Below are 15363 nucleotides of genomic sequence, written 5' to 3'. Positions count from 1 at the left end.
GAGTTCTGGTTGTTTTCTCAACTTAAGAAATCATTACGAGGCAAACATTTTGAAAGCAACAAAGCATGTCTAAATTATGCGGTGGCGATTTTGAAACAGTTCTCACAAACTTAACATTCACAAGTTTAAGAAGTGGGCAGAACGTTGGAATAAATGCATTTAGTCGTGGAGAAGTTATTCTTTAAAAAACCACGTTAATTATGACGATTTAAGTTCTGTATTTTTTTATAAATTTAGTCTTATTACTTATTAAACAGCTCTCGTATATAACTTGGTTTTAAAATAAAAGAATTTTTAAAGTTTGACCCCCCCCCCCCCCCCTTGTACAATCGGAGGCAACAGCGAATAATACTGAGGCAAAAAACAAAGTTGATTTTTATTTTAGTTCAATTTTAGCAATTAAATTAAAGACATGAAGAAGTAATAACATTAAAGGTTTTATCAGTATTAATTTAATAATGGCAGCTTCTCTTTGCCTGTCGGGTTGTTTATTTTACATAACATGGAACGCCTGAAAGGAAAATTCAAGCTACGTAAAATAAACAGTTTTACAGGCACAGAAGCAATCTTAGGAAGTTCATCCCGTGTTAACAAGTAAAGATTTAATACTGTGTTTGGGAAAAAAAGATGCACAAATATGCGGCATTGTATTACCACACCTCATTAATTTTACTTTTTTTAAACAGATAATTAGCAGAAAATACATAGGGAATTAAATTACTTAATTTTGCTAAGCCAAAAAAAAAATCTTCATTTAATCAGTTTTCCCTAAGTTTTTTTTTTTTTGAAATTCTTTGATATTTCCCTGATTAATAAAATTCAGACTTTTCTGAATTTGCTACTGACAATTAAGGGAAAATATGAAGGAAATTTTGCAAGATGTGAACTTGGATTTAAACAAATAGATGAGGAGGAAGGAGTTTAATGTTTTTTTTTTTTTTTTTGAAAAATATCAACTTTTTCATTTATTATTTAGTTGTACTTGGCAAGTATGTAAGACTTATTATATAGATTACAGGCATTTGCATATTTAGCTCATTTTCAGCAATCATTGCATATTACAATGAAATTTGGATTTCAGCTGACCTAACTGCTGACAGTTGCATCTGTTACCTTATAATTTTAATGGTCAGCGCATTAAAGCTGCAGCCTTTATCTTCCTACTTATTGAACTGCCAAGAATTAGAAAGGCAGACCATTTTACCATCGTCCGATTTGTAAATGAGATTAAAAAAAATATTTTCTCAATCTTCTGCAGATGAAACAGTATTTAAATCTCTCAGAAATTTTTTTTTTCAAAATGATAAAACTAAAATTTACATATTTTTTACTCCTTAACCCAGTGGCAGAAAGTTTTGAAGCTGTCTGCCACAAGCTTTTAGAACTTCAAAATCTGTCTGCAAGTTTTTGCACGTGGATTCAATAAAAAAAAGTAAACTTTTTTTTTTAATTTGAAACACGGCAGGCGGTGACTCCCCCCCCCCCCCGCTTCCCCAAAGACGATGGTGCACCTCCCTAAATTCTACAAAGCACTCCCCTCTCAAGATTGAGATTCTAACCCCAAACTGAGATTAAAATCTTTCTCAAATTACTCCCCCCCCCCCTCCACCTATAAGTTTCAACGGTGCAATCTGCTGGCCCCGCGTCCCTCCTGTCCTTGGTAGGCATCTGATATTTGCAAACATACACTGACTACTGAACAGGGATCTGTCCAGTACTTTTTTTGTTAAAAATTAATTTTGTAAAGAATCAAATAAATTTGTGTGGAGGGGGGGGGGGGAGAAATTGTAAAACAAAATTTCAAAGTGGATATTTTTGTGGTATTTTTTCTTTTTTTCTGTTGATATCATTCTTGTAGTTTTCAGAGGGGGGGGGGGGGGCTCAGGTGGCATCACTCTGGGAGATGGGAAACCCTTAAGTATATTAATACCTATACACCATTCTACATTATATTAAATTAAGCTATGAATATTAATTGTTAATTTTATATGCAGATGTTTAAAATTAATTAAAATAAAAAAATAAAATTCAAGCAGTGGTTGAGCACATTCAGCTCTTTGAAACTCTTAAAAATCTCGGAAATTCGTTACAAACTTCTAAATTTCATGATTTCAATAAAAATAAAAGGAGAAATTATTTGTTTACCTCTTAACAATCAATTAATCAAAAATTCCAAAAATCTGATTCTCAAAGCGGATGCAAAGAGATAGCAATTCTCATAGTGACGGCTCCAAAAGTGTAAAAACGGATCATAAAAGAATTATTATTTTTTTAATTTTAGAATTGTATTTTAGAGGCTTATGATAAACATATTTTTATCTATTGACACAGTTGCAGCAAAAACTAAAATTAAACCATCAATTCAGCATTTAAATTTTTGACTCGGACAAAAACAGCAAAGTTGGCTTGAAAAAAAGAAGAATAAAAATTTGATCCTCATATCAGATGCAAACATATTGCATTTTTCAAAATGAAGGCATAAAAGTATAAAAACGGTAAATAAAAACGTTTATTAAAGTAAAATAATTTTTGAATCACCATTTAACAGGTCTGCATGATGAATATTATTAATATTACTGACATATTCCCCGAAAATTCGAAGTCGGGGGAGGGGATGGGATGAGTAAAGGTTTAACATCAGCCGCTAAAAGGCCATAATTTTTAAGCTCCTAACCCTATTTGAAGCGATCACATTTCAATTCAATGCTTTTTTCCTTTTTTTTAAATCATTAGCGGGAAGAAAACATCCTTACTATGCATTTTCAGAGAACTGAATAACAACACCACTGCTAGCGATATGATAAAAAAAACAAGCAAAATTTTTCACTGTGTTAGTTATTTATCACTTGCATCACAGAAGTGTACTCTTTTATTTACACACAGAAGTATGCATTATTTTGATTTTCAATTTGTTTTTTCACTAAATAATTTGAAAAAGGTTTTTTTTGGGGTTTATAGGGGCGGCGGGGGCGAAGAATGGAAGGATCACATGTGCATCATGGCATAACTTAAATCATTCCCTCCCCGTAGCAGCATTTCATGCAAATAAATGTCCCTTGAGTTGCAGATGGCTTTTTCTTTCTTTTTTCTTCTCTGCAGAAAACCTTTCTTTTCTTACGGACAACTTTTTTTTCCTCCTATGGCAGACAGAACTGTCCGCGATAGATAGGGGACTTCAACGATGTCGCTGTGTCGTGACGTTTCTGCCACCGGGCTCTGTAAATCTTGCACATTTTGACAATTTTTAAGCAAATTTTAAGCATTCTTTAAGCATATTTCAACTATTTCTCCTGTTGCATAAAATATGGTCACTATTAATAAAAATCAACATAATAATAGTTCAATAGTCTATTAATTTTTCTGACCTTCGATTAAACGGTGGACTGGGTCGACCTTTTCTAGGAGATTGTGAACCTGACCGTGATCCAGATGAACCAGATGAGGAAGAAGATGAGCTTCTGGCACTAACCTAAATAGAAAATATGAATTAACAAAATAATTAGAAATAGAAAAAAAGATCAAATCCAGTTGAAATTGAGTTGTATTAAAACCTTTTCAAAAATTCAACAACATGACATTTGAAAAATCACATAACAGGCAAACTCTAAATCTTTTAAATATGTTTTTAATGCATAAAATAAATTTTAATTGTTTATTGTATGACAATATATATCAAGTAGATCAGGGTGGCAACAGGAACTGTGAAAAAAAGTTCCCTGACTTTTCCCTGATTTCCCTGATTAAGTTCACCAATTTTCCCTGATTTACGTTACCAATGATAATGGTTTTCTTTCTTTGCTCTACTTAAAATCCCCTGTATGTTGTATAAAATGCAGTATTTTAAACATTTTAAGTTGTGTAAAGTTGTTGAACTAAAGATATATTTTTAAAAAATGCTATATTTTTAATAAAATGGTTTTAAAAAAACATATCAAGTCAATTTTTTGGGAAAATAAACCCTACAAAACAGTATATTAAATTTTTTTACATGGAAAGATTATAGAAAATTTTAAAAAAAAAAATCTTTACTTCCAGAAACCTTTTTAGCGTAGGAATTTTAAGAAACTATTAAAATCACTCTTAAAAACATATGTGTATTTATGATGGAACTAAACAGTAATTGAAATTATTTTGAACTAAATTTTCAAGCAGTATGATAATTGTTGAAAGAATAACAAGTAATAGTGAAAGAATAGAAGTAATGTAGTTATTCTTATACAACTAATTGACATATTTATGCAAAACAGATGAAACCATTTGACATCCATTCATAGGGAGCTTTTCTCTAATCACGAACATAGGTTTTAATGAATGAATACAGCATTTTAACAATAAAAAATAAAGATATTTTTTTAAGTACACAAGTTAACTCTATTTCAAATGATTTCAGCATGTAACAAAAAAAAGTCTTAGCTTGCTTTTGTAACAAAAAATTTTGAAATGCAAGAAAAAAAGAACAGAAAAAAAGCAATTAGTTTATTTAAAAATATATAAGAGAAGAATACAACTTGGTTATAAAATTAAAGAATCACTTAAGTCTGAATAAAAAAAATCATGACCTTGTTACATGAAGTGAATAGTACTAGTGTATTTAATTTTAAACTTGAAAATTTATGGAAATGAGCATTTAGCAAAACTTTTACATGATGTCACTAGCTCATTGAAGCACTTACTTGTGATTGAAAAAATATCAGTACGAACCCTGAGTATAAGTTTGAATCAACTTGCAACTAAATTGAAATTTTCAAGTGAGTGTGGCAAAATAACAAATGCTTTACTATAGAAAATGAAATATAAGAATGGTTGAAAATACTGGTACATACAAAATTATTTGTGTATGATCAATAGAATCGCACAGCAAACTAAAACGAGCGAGTTTTGTAGAAGCAATCAGATTTTAAAATGCAAAAAAAAAAAAAAAAGACTAACTCTAAAAAAGAGCTCAAATGCTACATTAACGTCAAAAGCTTAAAAATTGCCAGATAAACTGAAGAAACTGCTATGTTTAAGTCAAAACCGTCTTTTTTTTTTAAATTCCAGTTTGTCTGATTTGATGAAAAAAAGGAAATTTGAAGATCTTTTGCAGCAGACTGGACCAGCATCATGCTTGGTTGCAATTGGCACGTCCTTGTATGTTTTAAATATAGTAAAATGATTGCACTCATTTATTCAAACATTTTACCATTTTCCAAGCCAACGTAAATTTCGAATTGGAGCTCAAGCTGTTGGGCTTGGCTTCTCTCTAAAATATAATTGCCAGAGAACGAAAACAAAATGTGTCACATAATTCAAGTAAAATTATTGAGAATATTTAACCTTAAACCAGGTTACTGAGTTGGACTAATTTACGGTGAAGGAGTCCGAGTCAAATATTCCAAGTTCGCAATCTGTCGTGACTGTGAAGTCAATTTATGCAGAATTTCAGGTAAACATGAATCAAATTAGCCATTGAGTATTGCTTTGCTTTTGAAATGACTTTTTACTTGATCATTTTAAGATGTTAAATGGAAGTGAATTTAAATTTCACAAAAGACATGAAATAGATAAACTCTTTCTCTTTTAAATTGGCATGAAATGAAAATATAACAGTTAAAATTTTCAATCAGATTTTGGGTATTAGGCCGAATATTTGGTTGAAATTTGAATCTAATATTTGGTATTCAACAAAATATGGTATTTATGGCAATTGTAATAATATGAGATAAAAACACAGCAAAATTAATTATACAGGGGTAGAAGTGATCGACTTGTCACATATAGGACATTTTCCACAAAAAATATAGGACAAATATAGGACACATTATATGAATAGTTTCGCTATGAAAAATAAAATAATACATACATATTATTTATTTATTCTTATCAATGATTTTGTTTAAAAAAAAAACCTTCAAAAAAATTATAACTTACACCTGAAATGACTTTCCTGTAGTTGAAAGAATAATTTTTGAAAAAAGTGTACTTTGTAGACAAAAAAAAAAAAAAATAACAAAGTGAAATTTATTGATAATTAACACAGCAACTCACAATTTTTGCAGGGATAAAAGTGTCTCAAACATAACTTATATAAATAAATAAAAACCGTCTTTGTATTGAGAACTAACAGGAAATAACCAATGCTTTGTAGCAAAAACATAGACATTTTGTTCTATAAAATTCCACGAAAAGAAAAGATTGCAAAAAGACTATTATAACATTCCGATCAGAAAATGCACTGAACACGAAAATATACCCGCGAAAACAAAAGCCAAAAAAAAAAAAAAAAACACAAAAACAAAATCAAAAAAACCACGCTGGTGACGTCATATTGCTGTGGCCAATGAGAGAAGATGCCTGTTGCAGGATTTAATGAGTTGTGTTTTTTAATTTGAAATTCGTTTGCACACGTACTTTCGACGAAAAATCCGAAGTCAGATAGTTTGTTTACTGTTGTTTTAAAGAAATAAATTTGATAAAAAACAGGAATATAGGAAATATAGGACATTTTCCAAAAATATAGGAAATATAGGACGATTTTCATACTTTTTTTGAAAATATAGGAAATATAGGATATATAGGACCACTTCGACCCCTGATTATACTTTTAAAATACCTTTTTTAAAACTTTGCCTTTTCCTTGTAATGGTTTTCTAACTGGAGACTCTTCTTCAGAACTACTATCGGATGCACGACCATGAGAGCGATAGTGTCTGGTTTTTTGTACAGAATTCTTCTTTGGAACTATTTCAAACGTATCCTTAAAAAAAGTCATTTTATTAATAGTCTGTTATTATATACAGTATAACTTCAATTTAACGATACTTGATTTAACGATTTCCTCAATTTAATGATACATTTTACTAGTCAGTATTTATTTAGCTGCATTGAATATATATGCTCCACGATTTAACTATAACTTCTTCCAGTTCTTTGATAATTGTTAAATCAGGGTTATACTGTACTGTATAAATACCCTGAATACTATTACCAAAATAATAATAATTCCATTCCGTTGAGGAAAAAATTGTACAAAAGACAAGTAACTTAAGTATTTGAGGTGCTTAAATGCCAATAATACTTAGAGGAAGTGGTCCAACACGGGCCACCACTTTCATTTTCTACCTAATGATTTACCTGTTCAGACTAAAGGGATAATTTTAGTGCCAATAACTGTTGAAAACATTCACGAAGATGATCTTAGGGTTCAAAAACCATTACACTAATTTTGTTTTAAAACTACATGATTACGAACAAGAGCAAAATCACGTTTTTCAAGAGGTGGTCCAAAAATGGGCGACTTGAGAAAAAACTACTTTATCTCTTAAAAATAAATAAAAGGCATGAAATTTTAATTCAAAAATTTTCTTAAATATCATCTTAGATATTTTTATGAAAAATAAAAATCATTTATTTCATTTTTTAGTTGCAGAAGTTACAAATGTAGTAAACCTCTTTTTTTTCATACCACACACTCGGATGTCTAGCCTTGCAGCAGAGAACCCACACTTCTCCTGAAATGTCATCTGAAAAGAATGTCGTAAAATATGCATACTACATTGACATCATCAGATTTATCAAAAACAAGAACCACCAACTCGCCATCCTTGTCATGGTCATCAGTAGGAAGATCAGTGTTGTCTCCTTTTGAGGCCTACTACAGTTGTTGGGATTTCCTCTTTGACTTGACTTGAAGATCTTTGATGTTTTCTCTTTCCGCGGGCAACTGATTCCCTGCTCACAATTTTCTGACTGTTGTTCAATGCACGCTCCACACTTTTCGCCAATTCGTCTTTGTAAGGTCATCCAGTGATGATATAAGTCTTGGCACTCTTGCGGCCAGGATTGTTCTTTTTCTTTGCAATAGTGGCGATCAGAGATATTTCATACAAACTGACGCGTTTGGATGTTGAAGTCAAAACTTTCAAGTATCAAAACAGCGTGGTCTAAAAAGGGCTACCAATGGTGGTTCAATAATGGGCTAACCCGTTTTTAGACCATGCATTACTTTAAGTTTATGGTGTACTAAACCATTACTACACAAAACAATATTTCAAATCACACAAATAAATAATATTTATTTGTATTTGTAATTTGGCCACTGATAATACACTGAAAGAAAGCCCATATATATATATATATATATATATATATATATATATATATATATATATATATATATATATATAATCTACTTTGTTTTAAGATAAAAACCACTTTTTTTCACGGTATAAATTAGAAAGATAAAAATTATCTTGTACAAGCTTCGAAAAGTGTTGAGTACTTCAAAAGCCAGTGTTTCTCAAACAGTTCCTGACAAAGAATGTGCTTTAGCTATCAAAGTCACTTCCTTACTAAGCTTTTGCATCTTCTTGTTGATTCATTCGGTATCATTTTTTTGACTGCGCACAACCCCCTTCCCACATTTTGTGGCCAGTGTTTACAGCACTTCCTCTAAGTACACAATTTGGAATATTTACAAAATTATACATAATTCTTTTAATTTAAATAAGCTAAAAACTTGAAACAAAGTTGATGAAAAAGAGGTTGGTTGGGGGGGGGGGGGGACCATACAATTTACAAAAGCAGATTTGTTATTGTAACTTGAATTATGTAAAGCATACACGCCAGCAAAAAAGAAGCAAGTAAATCATCATTAAATTGTATACATTTCACATCAAATATATAAAGGTAAATAAGATATGCAATAAAATCAAAACTACAAAAGCAGACTGTCAAAAGGTATTCAACCTGCACAGATAACAGTAAATTAAACAAGGAACTAAGAGTTTAAAAAATGCCTATAGTAATCACAATGAAATGTCCCATTACTATTCCAGAAAAATTTTTTTTTTGAAGATTTGAATTTTCCCCCTGGCTCAAAAGGTGCAGCTGTTCACTCATGGAAGAATATAAACATTGATGTATCAGCTTTGCTTGAAATTAAATAACATTTTAAGGAACTTTTCACTAGAGCAGCTCAAATAAATTACTTAATGATTAACCATTTCATTTTAACTTCTATGTTAATTTTTTAAACAATATTCTTAAAATATTACCTTTTTTGTAACATCAGCTATTTCTGATGAAGCTCTTCTTTTCCCTCGCTTGGAAGGTTGAGGTGAAGCAGAAGCAGAAGATCCAGATGATGCAGAGGAAGATCCAGAGGAAGAACGTGATTTCCTACTAAAATCACAAAAATAAAACTACTGAGCACGTTCAAAAATAAAAAACTCATGTATGTAAAATATAAATTCATCAAAATATAAGGTTGAATTTCCAATGAATGTTGACTTAGAAATTAAGTTTGAATGATTAATTTTGGCAATGTAAAATATAAAGTCATCAAAATATAAGGTTGAATTTCAGATGAATGTTGACTTAGAAATTAAGGTTGAATGATTAACTTTGGCTTTGATATCAACACAAAGGGTCATGTGACAGGTCTACTTACGCCAGGCCAAAATTGTAGTGAGATCAAAGAGCAATCTTCTAGATTGCTCAAAATGTTGATATTTATACTCACCTTGGGGGTGGTGATGATCTTCTTTGGGGTGATCGTCTGCCAGCATTAGAAGCATTTGGCCTCATATGTTTTCTTGGGGGACTGCGTCTATGAGGACTAATAGAACGTCTCCTCACAGGGGATCGAGAACGAGATCGGCTGCGTCTCATAGGTCTAGAGCGTTGGGGAGGAAGTGGAGATCGACTCCTTCGTGGAGAAGAACGATGTCTCTTGGGTGGTGGCGAACGACTTCTCCTTACAGGTGACCTACTACGTCGTGGGGAATGCTTCCAACGATTACCTGGTGATCTGCGAGGAGATATTCTTTTTCTAACAGGTGAATGACTTTTTCTTGGGCTTCTACTGTGCCTGGAAGATTTACTCCTCTGGGGAGATCGACTCCTGCGGGGCGAAGCCTTATGTTTAGGAGACCTCTTCTTTTCTTTAGAAACGGGAGAACGGCTTTTGCGAGGTGATGTTCTTCTTGCGGGTGATGTAGATTTACTACGTAGAGGAGACTTTTCCCGTATCGGTGCCGATGATTTTAGTGGAGGAGAACCTATCCCACCACTTATTGGAGATTGAGCAACTTTATTGATATCTGCTGGAGAAAGAGCTTGACGAGGAGATTTGCTTTTAGAAGTGGGAGAGCGGCTCCGATGTGGTGATTTTGTAGGTTCTGAAGAGCGACTTCGATGAGGAGATCGGGAATTTGACCTGTAAGCAATTTAGGAACATTTTTTTTTAAAACAACATAGTAATATCAACAATAAAAAAGAAATTTCAACACATTATGTTTTATGAATTAAAGATTTTGTTAATTAATAGTAAATGGAACTCTTTAAGCAGTTATTTATTATTATTATTAATACACCTATCATTATTGCAGTAAAAGGTCAGCAATAAAACTTTGTTTAGGATTGAATAAATGTCATAATAGAATCAAACAAGTCCAACATTATTTTTTGGTTCCAAAATGTTCTTAAGTTTTTTAATTTTAAATTTCCTGATTTTATTGTTATCGAGTATGATTAAAGATAACACATGGTATTTTCCCACATTCCTTTTGCACAACCGCTAAAATTTCAAATAAATAAATCATAATAATATAAGAGCTAGAAGTAAATTAAAAAAAAAAAAAAAAAACCAAATTCTAAACTGCAACATTTAGATTTGGAATTAAACTTACTGCTAACAAATGTTCAGGTATTGTAAGAGTACAAACAAAATTTGAAAAACATTTTTCTTTAACTCAAAACTTAAGCAACAAAAAAAGGACGAGATTTTGTGAATCATAGGCGCCCTGCAGTATTTTACTTTTATTATATCTCACAACTGTCTGTCTCGTTACTATAAAAAAGCAAGGGTTATTCAAAACTAAAAAATACAATCTGATGAATGAAAATAAGCCAAACCCAGATCCACATTTGTGAAACAAGGTCACAAATAAATATCTAGTCAGGTTGACGTTATTTGAGACAATACAGTCAAACCTTGATATTTTGAACCTCCTTATCTCAAAATTCTTGATCTCTGAATACAAAAAAAAAAAAAAAAAAAAAAAAAAAAAAAAAAAAAAAACTCTTGCCTTTTCCATAAAAACTTCTTTATATTCTCCATAGTTATATCGAAATTCATTTTTTAAAATTCCTAACATATTGAAATTTTTGCAAAAAGCAAGTATCAATTGCTGAATTTTTATGGTAGAACCAGTTTTAGAGACAGATAGCTAGTAGTTTTTTATACCTTTTCTTTGAAATTTCGAGGATAGGGTATTGAGGCGAGATAAAAGAAAAGTGTAGGTATGAGGGGAGATGCGTAGTCTTTTAATCTATGATTTTCCCAGAGTTTAGATTCTTAGCGTTTTTCTTTTTTTTTTCAGAACATGATGCCCACTTGGCAGTCTGGGGTCGATTTCTCGTCAGTTTAGTTTTCAAGTGAAACAGGAAAATGCGCTCTTCATACTTAACATTCTGCTTTTCAACTTCTACAAAATGGCTGCCGAAAAGTTTTTAAATGTGGGCAATTGGTAAAAAATAGTATTTTTACGTTTGAGGATGAAAAAAGAAAGCCAAAATTGCTATTCATTTCAACCATCAGCGTAATGAGAAAAACTATGACCAAAGAAATTGCTAAAAACTGAAAATTAGGAAGTCAGCTTATTTAGAAGCAACAAACAAACCAGCTTTAATGATATCAAGGAACCAGTCAAAAAATTTAATACTAGGTATTGCATACCTGCCAACACCTATTGGAAAAAAAAATCCAGTATATGATTGGGACACACAGCAATATCAGATTTTTCAATGTTATTTAGCGAAAAATAGAGCTTTTTTACTATCGATCAAAGTATAGTTAAATGCAAGTTCCTTACATTACATACACTATCAACAGAAAAGCTCAAAATGAAGGAACCTCCCGGAAAAACCAGTATAATTGGCAGGCATGATATTGTAATTAATGAAACAGAGAGTAAAAAAGTTTAAAATCTAGAATTAATGTTGAAGAATAACTTGCTGATTGTTATGCAAAGTGGTCGCATAGTGCATATATAAATATATATATATATAGCATATATGGGTAATTGAGAAAGCTACTAGTGTAAATATTTCAAGACCTTGATAACTCTAAATCTCAAATTTTCCTCCTCCCAAGATATTTGAAAACTTGAGGTTGTACTATATTCTGCAGAAAAGAAGGAATTTGTTTGTTAATACAACACTTTTAAAAAACAAAATAAGATCTGATTCATGCAGTACTCCTCACAGCATGGAGAAACTCAATCTTGCCATGAAGTCATTGCATCATAAGCAAATGAACCATCTTTACTTTCGAAATAAATTTTAAATTAATTTCATTCATTCTAAAGTCGTAAGAAAAATGCAGAAGATTTTAGGAGGGTTATGTATGTTAAGGAGTTATAATGTTGAAAGGAAGACAGTTATGTAGAAAGTAATTTACTATCACAGCTATACAATAAAAATATATTACCGGTCTTTCTTTTTATGTCTTGAAGGAGATACAGATTTAGATTTAGACCTCTTCTTTCGAGAGCTTCGTGTAGAATTTTCCTTGTCACCAGTCTTCTTATCTGACCTAGTGTGTAAAAGAAAATATAAAATTTAGATTTCATAGCTACAAATAATTACAGCAATATGTGACAAATAACTTATTCCAGGAATCAGTTTTGCTGATAGTCAGTCTTGTAAGTTTGGGGAAATATCAAAAGTATAGTTTTAAAATACCAACTTCTAAACTACCAACAACAAAAAATAGTAACAATAAAAATTAATCTTATTCAAACATTTATTCTTCTCAAAGGGAAGAATATAAATGGTTTATGCAAGAATAACATTCAGTACTTGTGTTTTTTTTTTTTAACTTTTTGCAAGTCAATTTGACTCTCGGGTTACATTATAGTGAATCAAAGATTCAAAAAGCCAGTCCATTAAAAAAAAAAATTCTTCTTTAAATCAAAATTCGGTTTCAGATACAAAATGTAGACACAATAGCTATTCATAGCAAACACTATAACATACTATTGCATTGCAGACTCAGTCACTTTATTCCCGGTTCACTGAAACTGAAAAAGTTCAGAGACTATTTCTTTTGTTTATTTATAATAGAAATAAACATATTCAAAAATATCACATAAAAAAAATCATTATTTTGAAATGGATGTTTAGTTTAAACAATAACAAGGACTGTTACTCTCAAAATAGTTTAAATATACTTAAAATAGTTAATGTTACAGAGAAAAATATTGTGAGTAAAAACTTTTTTCAACTTAAGTATTAAAAAATAAAAAAAAATTCAACAGTCATTAAAAAAAGAGAGTTTTAGTACGCAATAGTAATGAAAATATTAAAACTTTTGAAGAGTAAAACTACAATTTAAACAGCTTAAGTTCTAGTTTCTACTTTAATGATTTTTTTTCAGTTGTCAAAATTTTAAATACAAACTGAAATTTTCTACAATTACCGAGGACTTCAGCTCCCTTTATGATACGTTTAAAAATTGTAGTAAGATGCAAAATCTTCTAATGAAAAGACTCAAAAGATCTTTACAGCACTGTAATTTAATAAAAAATGAATACTGACCCAAAGTTTGGGAAATGCTGAAATTTTACATTTATTCTGCAGAACAGAAGTTTTTTAACCTGGATTCAGCAGAAATCTAGGTTTCCCTGCAGCTTTGACAAGGGTTCCGAAATTGATCACTACTTAACTTACCAAAGAGCCAAAATTTTACCTTTTATAAAAGTATAATTTCTTAAAAACTTATAATGAATATTTTATGGACAAAATAAAATTTATTCAACAAGTAAAAATACTTTGCAATAAACAGCAATCACAGCAAAGTAACTAAATAATTTTTCTTATTTTTTCAAAAGGTTCCTTCAAGAAAACGGTAAACTTAGAGGGGGTTACCTAAACCACAAAAGTTTCAATTCAGCAGAAAAAACAAAATTGAAAGATATAGCAATTTTACTTACTTTTCAGATAATGACTTTTTCTTTCGCTTTCCATGATCAGATGAAGATGAAGAGGATGAGGAAGAGCTACGCCGAGACCTGCGCTCCCTTTTCTTAGGTTTATCTTCATACTTTTTAAGATTAGAAGATATTCTGTCATGCTCTTCCTAAAAACATAAAATTTCACAAAATAATAAATTAAATTTTTCTGCCACATAAAAATACTTGCATAACAATTTGAGGATGCTAAGGAATATAACTGATGTAATGATGATATCTAAACAGAATTATCTGAAAAGAAACTCTGTAATTGATAACTCAAAACCAAAGGGGCTCTAAAAAAATTCATGAAGCTCAGTTTCTAAGATGACAACTTTTAACTAGATCACATGACCCTTGCTAAAAAAAAAAAAACACCCATCCCCATCAGCCTTGTAAATGTTGTCTAGGAAATCATCTTTCAAAATATCAGAAATATTTTGATCCATCCTGAACAAAGTTCAACCTTTTCATTGCTTGGCTTTCACCACACAACATTTGAAAAACAAATTTAAAGAGCTCTCCAGCCAGCCTTACTGCTTTCAAAATGCTTGCGCCCCAGCTTCTCAGCAACCTGTTCCAGTAAGTTAATTATCTTTACAGTTCTTTTTTCCTACTCTAAAACATTCTTAATTATGTTTGCTTTGCAACATTGTTGATAAAATTAATGTTGGAATTTTGAGTCAAACATAAATTAATCAGGATGGCACTTTAATGCCAAAAACAGCTTTTGACATAACAAGCTTCAAAAAATGGTTCAATCTGTCGAAAGCTGTCAAAAACCCAAGTTGATGCAAAAAAAGGCATAAAAATTAAATTTTATTTTATACCCGCTTACATTGGAAAACAAAATAAAGGAGATTTTATATACGGCATTTTTGAGCAACACATACATTATTCACTGTTTAAAAGTATACAAATATAAGCCTTAATTATTTATATTTTATAAAAATAGTTAATCTTACTTCCTTTTTACTTAGCAGTAAAACAATTACAATTATTATCAAATTAAGTTTGTTATCTATTTGCATGTTACAACCATAATATGCCATAACTGTTTTATATGACTTGAGATAAAATTTTCATATTGAAGTTAATTTTTTAAACTTCTAGAAAAAATACTGTTCACCAACAAGGCTGCCAATGAGTTCCACAATTAATGATAACTTTAAATATAAAAAGTTCAACCGATCATTAAATCCATTGATTTTTTAATGATAATAAATGATGTTTTTCCCTTATCATCTCTAAAATACAGGGTTGATAAAAATCTTAATTTTTTTAATAAAAAAATCATATTTTTTAAATTTAAATCAGATTTTTTTTTTGTATAGAATTTTTGAAATTTAAACATGTTTAAATAATATTC

At 30.6% G+C, this 15363-nt stretch overlaps 1 protein-coding gene across 1 annotated transcript in view; it reads right to left on the bottom strand.

Moving 5' to 3' along the window:
* The window catches only part of LOC129216507 (serine/arginine repetitive matrix protein 1-like), a 120287-nt gene that overhangs the window by 77739 nt on the left and 27185 nt on the right, over positions 1-15363 (bottom strand). Inside the window, 6 exon segments of the mRNA XM_054850722.1 lie at positions 3366-3469; positions 6593-6736; positions 9036-9162; positions 9503-10198; positions 12473-12577; positions 13977-14122. Coding sequence (XP_054706697.1) covers positions 3366-3469; positions 6593-6736; positions 9036-9162; positions 9503-10198; positions 12473-12577; positions 13977-14122 — 1322 coding nt within the window.

This window comes from Uloborus diversus, chromosome 2, assembly GCF_026930045.1.
Source record: "Uloborus diversus isolate 005 chromosome 2, Udiv.v.3.1, whole genome shotgun sequence".
In the NCBI taxonomy this organism is placed as follows: Eukaryota; Metazoa; Arthropoda; class Arachnida; order Araneae; family Uloboridae; genus Uloborus; species Uloborus diversus.
Note: the sequence above shows the minus strand (reverse complement) of the source record. Positions and strands in the feature narration are given on the sequence as shown.